This window comes from Lissotriton helveticus, chromosome 1_1 (genome assembly GCF_964261635.1).
Source record: "Lissotriton helveticus chromosome 1_1, aLisHel1.1, whole genome shotgun sequence".
Taxonomy (NCBI): domain Eukaryota; kingdom Metazoa; phylum Chordata; class Amphibia; order Caudata; family Salamandridae; genus Lissotriton; species Lissotriton helveticus.
The window spans coordinates 181,675,133-181,682,971 of NC_136057.1; the positions used below are offsets into that span (position 1 = coordinate 181,675,133).

At 43.9% G+C, this 7,839-nt stretch overlaps 1 protein-coding gene across 1 annotated transcript in view; it reads left to right on the forward strand.

The window, feature by feature from the left end:
* The window catches only part of LOC144760061 (uncharacterized), a 31,329-nt gene extending 26,627 nt beyond the window's left edge, over positions 1–4,702 (forward strand). Inside the window, exon 3 of the mRNA XM_078646516.1 lies at positions 4,241–4,702. Within this exon, the coding sequence (XP_078502642.1) occupies positions 4,241–4,702 (462 nt within the window). The remainder of the gene's footprint in view (positions 1–4,240) is intronic.
* Positions 4,703–7,839: the final 3,137 nt, after the last annotated feature.

The window sequence follows — 7,839 nt, forward strand, 5'->3', positions numbered from 1 at the left end:
GTTGTTTAGGAATGTTGTTCCACAGCCTTTATGGGGAAAGATTTGCCACGCCGATCATGATCAGGATTTAGGTGATACATGGGTTAATATTGCTGCTGCAGATGACCGACAAGTTGGTGGTGCTAAACCCGAGCCTTTAGTTGCAGAACTCCCTGGTAAAATAATTACTTATATGAAGACTTTAATGCCTGCGATGCGTGTAAATTGGGATAAATTGTCTGCGTGTAAACAGAAGAAAGATGAAACAGTGTCTGATTTCTTCACCAGGTTTGAAGAAACGTTTGTTGACCATAGTGGTCAAGATATGAGTACAGAAGGTGGTCAACGGTTGTTCGTTGACAAGTTTGTGCACAATTTGCTTCCCGAGTTGTGTAAGAAATTGAAAGATTCAGAGAGTTCTTGGGCAGTTTCCTCTTCAGCGCAAATACTGGCTACTGCGCAGTGTTACGAAAATAGAGATAAGGACGAGAAGGATATAGCAGACAAGAAAACTAAAGAGTTGAAAATGAAGATTCTTTTACAGCATGCGTATCCGCCTCGCAATAATCAGCATGACTATCAGCAGCCTCAGCAGTTTCAGAGAAGTTCGCAAAGGTTTGAGTCTTCTCAACCACGTTTTCCTGTAGGTCCTAATCAGTGTGCATATTGCAAAGAAGAGGGTCATTTTAAAAATAGCTGTCCTGCTTTGTTACAACATATGAATGGTGTTTCAGGTGCAAGAGGTCGAGGTGTTCAACAAGCTCCTAGAGGTAGAGGACGTGGAAATTTCCCCCAGAACGCGCGTCCTTTCCCGCCTCAAAATTCGATGAATAGTTTTGATCAGCAGAATAATGCGTCTGGTAGGACGACTCAGTACTATGCTGACGACTACTATGCAGAAGATGAGAATATGGATGGTAATGATTGCTAGGACAGCCATAGACAAAGAGAGGGAGTTGTTTCAGTTCCAGTAGATCAGAGTGGGCCTTATGTTGAGGTGATTACATCAGGTGTGTCAGAGCCTTTTCTGTTGGATACTGGTGCTACAAAGAGTTCTATTATGCACTCAAAACTCCCTGGCGCACCTTTGTCTGGCGAAATGAATGTTTCAGTAGGTTTTTCTGGCACCCCGGTTAGGAACCCGATTTATAGTCCTATGTCCCTTTCTGTTGGACCTTGTGAATTAGAAGCACCCCTTATTCTGACGACAGGTTGTGGTGAAAACTTGCTAGGATTGGATCTATTGAAAAGATTGTATGCGACATTGTATTGTTCTCCATCGGGAGTACAACTTACACTGGGCAAGAAAGTGATCTCTCCGATGTATTTGTCAAAGGATAAACTTCCGGCCGAATTGTCTTCTCTTCCGGATATTCTTTGGGCTACTGGTCCTAATGATGTGGGTCTTTTGGAAATACCGCCATATGTTGTGACATTGAAAGCCAATGTAAGAATGCCGCGCATTCCCCAATACAAGATCTCTAACGAAGGTGAAAAGGCGTTGTTAGCGATCATTTATAATCTGATTGGAAAAGATGTAATTGAAGAGACAAGAGGCAACGTTTGCAATAGTCCTGTTCTGCCTGTTTTGAAGTGTACTGACCCTTCTCAGCCACCTGTGTACAGGTTTGTGATTGATCTTAGAGAGGTAAATAAAATAGTTGTGCCACAGTTTCCAGTTGTCCCTGATATCACTGCCCTATTGACTATGATTCCAGCTTCAGCCACTTGGTTCTCAGTGATTGACTTGAAGAATGCTTTCTTCAGCATCCCGATTGCCAAGGAAAGCAGGGATATTTTTGGCTTCAGTTTAAGAGGCCAAAGCTTCCGGTTCAAAAGTGCTCCTCATGGCTACTGTGAAAGTCCATCAATATATAGACAGGCTTTAAAAACACAGCTTGATACGATTGTTTTACCTGATGGCGCTACCCTTATTCAGTACGTTGACGATTTGCTTATAGCTGCAGATACTGAGGAGATTTGTAAGGAAGCCACGTTGTCGTTGTTACGTCATTTGTCTGATTTACATCACAAAGTGTCTCTTTCAAAACTGCAATATTGTCGACAAGAAGTGACCTACTAAGGTCATCTCTTATCGAAGGAGGGAAGGAAACTGACCCCAGAAAGAATTCAGGCAATTGCAAAGTTGAGTGTGCCAAAGACACAGAGAGAAGTACGTGCTTTCTTGGGCATTACATCATATTGCAGACAATGGATACCGAATTTTTCTTTACTGGCCAAGCCTTTGGTAGCATTAACTTGTAAAGATACACCGAATCCCATTCCATGGTCTGAAGAGTGTCAGAAAAGTTTTTCCGAATTGCGTGATGCATTGTGTTTGGCTCCTGTGTTGGGTACCCCCGACTACAATAAGCCCTTTACGTTGTATGTCCACGAGAGAGAGGGATGTGCGTTGTCAGTGTTGACACAGTCTTTTGGGGACAAGCAACGTCCCTGTGCGTATTTTTCGTCGACTTTGGATCCGGTAGCTAGAACGTTGCCGAGTTGTTTGAGAGCCACGGCGGCAGCAGCTGTTTCCATTCGACAGTCTGCTGTTCTGGTGATGAATAATACGCTGATCGCTATGGTTCCGCATGCAGTAGATACTTTGTTAAACAGAACCAAGACACAGCACTTAACTAGTGCTCGGTTGTCGGGTTACGAGTTAACCTTGTTAGCGAGCCATGTGCACATTAAAAGATGCAACACGTTAAATTCAGCCACGTTGTTGCCGATTCCAATTGAGACAGAGAATGTTGAAGAACAACATGACTGTTTCTTTAGAACTGAGGAAGAAACGAAAGGGAGAGTAGATCTGAAAGACACTACTCTTACTGAATGTGATGGTACTTTATGGGGGGATGGTTCATGCTTCAAGCTTCCTAATGGTGACACGACTGCTGCATATGCTGTTACGACTTTGCATAGGATTGTTGAAGCTGCACGTATTCCACACAATTCAGCGCAAGCAGCAGAATTGATTGCATTGACGAGAGCCTGTGTGTTGGCAGAAGGAAAGCGAGTGAATGTGTACACTGACAGTCAGTATGCTTTTGGTGTGGCTCATAGTTTTGGACGTCTGTGGCGTGAACGTGGGTTCCTGACTTCGCATGGAGCTAAGATACAGCATGGTCAGTTGGTGAATGAGCTTCTTGAATCGCTGACTTTGCCGTCACAAGTTGCGATTGTGAAATGCAGTGCACACAAAAAGGTCACTGATGATGTTGGTCGTGGTAATGCGTTTGCAGATGAAGTCGCGAAAGAAACAGCAGGGAATGTGATGAGTCGAATGTATGTTGCAGGTCCAGCGAGATGGGTTCCAGATGTAGGTATGTGTGAAGATACAATTGAGAGCGTGAAGTCTATTCAAGCTGAAGCCACAGAGAAAGAATTGAGCGTATGGAGAGAGCGTACGGGTAGATTGGACTCGAATGTTTGTTGGACTGAATTGTCAGAGCATCAGCGATGGTTGCTACCCGATGCGTATGTGCTTGCAGTGGTTACAATAGCGCATGGGATGGCTCACATCAGTGTGAAAGGGATTTGCAAGTTGTTGGCTCCAGTATGGAAAAATGCTGGAATTCCTAAGTGTGCAGAGAATGTGGTCAAGAACTGCATGGTGTGTCTGAAATACAATCCTGGTAGGGGAACCCTAACTCCAGCTGGTCATTTTGCTCCTCCTCCGTATCCGTTCGAGGTTTTGCAGCTAGATTTCATCCACATGGAAAGGTGCAACAATTTGAAATACGTACTCGTTGTTGTTTGTGCCTTTTCAAGATGGGTAGAAGCATATCCCCTGAAAGACAACACTGCCTTATCCACAGCTAAAGCCATTGTCAAAGAATTTTTCCGAAGATTTGGAATGCCGAGAATGGTCTGGAGTGATAATGGGAGTGAATTTGTGGGTCGAGTGATGAAGAAAGTATGTGAAGGGCTAGGCATTCAACAGAAATTCCACGCTGCAAACCACCCCCAATCAGCTGGACTAGTAGAGTGCTATAATGGCACATTAAAACTTAAATTGGCCAAGATTCAAGCAAGCGCTGGTCTTATATGGCCTGATGCTCTGCCTTTAGCACTCCTATCAACAAGAATGACTGTGCACTCACGAGTGGGACTTAGTCCCTATGAAATCGTGTTCGGCCGCCCGGCCAACATATGGGGAGTGCCAAGGCCAACAAAATTCAGCGAAATAGAACACCCTGTACTGCTTGATTATTTGTATGAATTGAAGGCTAAATTGCGTGTTTTGCACCAACAGGTCCATGACACTATGCCTCAGGTCTCTGAAGCTCCAGGACATCCGTTCGATCCTGGATCCTGGGTGCTGGTTAAGAATTTTCAGCGAACAAAGAATGACCAGCCCCGGTGGACCGGCCCCCATCTAGTCCTTCTCTCAACGAGATCAGCTGTTCGAGTGGAAGGAAAGAAAAACTGGATCCACGGCAGTCATTGCAAGAGGGTCCCTTTGCCTCTGCCGTATGACCGTTGGGTCCAGGAGGGTATTGCTGACTCAGAGACTGAGACTGTGCCTCGTTTTCTGCCTTTTAGCGATGAACGTGTAAAAGGAACAAATTCTGAACGTGAAAGTGACAATCTTTTGCAAGGAGCTGTGCCACCGTCAATTCGATTGAACACTACAGAGCCTGAAATTTTGTTCCAGGACCAGACATTGCCTGGAAAAAGCCGCTATAATTTGCGACCGAGAGTCATGGACAAATAAAGCTTTTATGATTTTTTTCTGTTTACAGGGTAACTCTCCACCGAAGATCTACTCATTTTTGTTTTTTCGAACCGCCATCCGGGTTCAGCTGTAGGGTCGCGGTTGCCGAAAGTCTTTGGGGTGCAAGCCTGAGACACTAGGTCGAAGGTTCTGGTTGGCCTAAGGGAGTTGCCCTGGGTTGACAGAGGCATTCCTTAGCATAGAACACCCTACCATCGCGAGCAGCATATTTATTTTAGGATGGATTTCTTCGAGTTGGAGAGACCTGCACGGATAATGATTTTTAGAAAGAAAATGTGTATAATGATGACAAAGAAACGATTTTTGATATTATGTATTTTCATGTTGCTTAGTGTAATGATGTTTTAGTAGGATATATAGTATTCTCTTTTCAAGTGACATTTGCACCCACTACACCACCTACACCTCCTTCTACTGTTTCCTCACATTCTTTTCACCCTCTGCCTGAACACGAGTCTGCTAGAAGATTGGAATTTGTCAATAATTCATTCGTTCAGCTTTTGCACCAACACCAGTTAGTAGTGAACACAACTAATTGTTGGGTGTGTGGTCTTATGCCACATACGACAGATAAGGGTATCCCATATTTTGTATTACCATTTAGCTACAATGGTTCTTTGTGGGCGTTTCAGACGATTTTCATATATGCCATCGAACCATATCCCCCACGTTCCACGAGAAGTAACTCGAGCAACAAGGCATTGGTAGTGGGAATCACAAATATGAGCAGAGACATTGACTCGTATAAAACGATTCCCAGAGATGAGTTACAGGCTTACGGTAGATGGCACGTAACAGAATATGGAGTTACTCTGAGTGAGAACCAGCGAGCAAAGAGATCCTCCCCGATTTGGATTGTACCCCATCAGGGTCACCTATGTCTGCAAGGTAATGGCAAGAATTCCAGAGCTCAGTTAGGGAAAAGCATCTGCACTGAAACATATGTTTTTGCGTCTCGTACTTCCCCTTCATTCCTAGCAGCTAAGGGTACCTATTTCATCTGCCATGATAGAGCCTATACATGGTTGCCCCCTGATTTCTCGGGCACATGTTTTATTTCGTTCCTGTTACCTCCCACCTACACGGTCGCGGCAGATTACCATAAGACAAGGATAGTTAGAGGTGTCATGAGTAAAGAAGACACTGCAGGACACGAAGTTGGAGATTTTGTAAAGGGTTTTCTGCCGTTTTGGGAGCCTATGGTGAACAGCAGGAACATAAGGCAATTGACAAGGGTGGTTGAATCCACCGTAGTTGAAATTGCCGGTGCCCTTAGTAACTTGACTGCTGAGCTCCAGTCGGATCGTCTTATGACTCTTCAGAACAGGGTCGCATTAGACGTCATACTTGCAGACCGAGGTGGGGTATGTAAAGTGATCCAATCAAGTTGTTGTGTCTTCATCCCAGATAACGCTCCGACAGTCTACCAGGCCATTTCCAAACTGCATAAGATCTCTGAATCTATTCACGGGGATAAAGGAGATTTGTCATTGATGGGGTGGTTCTGGGAACTGATATCCGCCTGGGGATGGAAGATTCTGGTAGTCATTGGGATAATCTTAGCCATTCTTTTCCTGTTATGTCTGTGTGTACAGTGTGCTCCTGCAATATGTGGCCTCTGTGCTACATCGTGTGTAAGGAAACCTGTGTCAAGAGACGAGCTAAGTAATAGGATGATGCTACAGCAACATCTCAATGACTTTATGAATATAGACCTGGACTCAGATTAGCGTGAGTATAGATTATTGCCTATGTAAGGGCAAAAGGAGGGTCTGTGGTACTGAAAATTCTGGACCCGTGTCATAAACATCGTCGTATCATGACGATTTTGGTATCAGCAGACCGGAAATGGCGAGTATACCATGCACAATCATTTTGGTCATATTCGGGTGACGAAAGCACCCTGAAATCAGAGTTTCCGTCCTGAACCCTTGGGTTCCATTTTGTGAACGGCAGCCATTTTGTGATTGCCCTCACATAGGCCAGTGACTAAGGCCACATACACTTTTGCTGACTCCTCTGTGACCTGGGCAAGCTGACTCCACTGCCTGAAGCCAAGCCTGTTCGGCCAGTTCCTTTCCCAGTGGCCGAATGAGATTAGTATCAAGGCACAACATGTCATAAACCTTTCATCGCACACAAACCATGCCTAATCTTACACACACCTGTCCCTATTTCTTTCTTTATGACTTGCTTTACGAGGAGGAGGTGCCCGTTTTTATTAGGGGTCCGTCGATATCTGATGAAAATACTGGACCTTGCCGGGTAATTGATTATTGGCTGGACAAACTGAAATGTGGGCTTGTCATCATGACTCTGCTTTTTCTTTGTAGTGAAAATATGTGAATGGTCAACTGTAAAATAAGGAATGTTTGCCTAAAGCATAATATTTTGTATAAAAGGAGAAGGCTGGCTTTGTAAGATTGAGCAGTCTCCTGAGAATATACACCGTGTTGTACTTCTAGGATACCTGTTACTGGCTGCAGTCAATAAATTTGATCTTTGACTTCACCTAGAAGACTCTGTGTTTCTGTAGTCTGAAACAGGAAGGACTCGAGGTCATAGGGTGTGTCCCTGGCACCGCTGGGTTCTTAAAAACCCGATACTTCAACTGCGAGGTTCCAAACTAGTTTATCCTAAAGTTTTTCACAAAAAAATTATCAATCTTTGTCACGAGGGCCATTTAGGGACTGTCAAGACAAAACGCAGAATTAAACAATCTTACTGGTGGCCAGGCGTTAATAGAGATGTTGAGAGAGTGGTGCGAGAGTGCCTTGAATGTACCAATTCTGATAAGAGTTTGACCAAGTGCAAAACAACACTTCACCCTATTGTGATCCCTAATATGCTATGGGAAAGGGTCGGCATTGATATATTTGGCCCATTTTACAAAAATACATTTTAGTTATAATAGATCATTTTTTAAGTGGCCTGAGTATAAATTAGTAGAAAAGGCTGATACTAAAAATGTATTATATTTCTTAGGTGAAGTTTTTGGAAGGGAAGGTCTTCCGAAAGATTTAATTTCAGACAATGGTGGACAGTTCACTGGAAATGTTTTTAAAAAATGTATAAGAGACACTGGCATCACTCATAGAACAAGATCAGTTTGATGC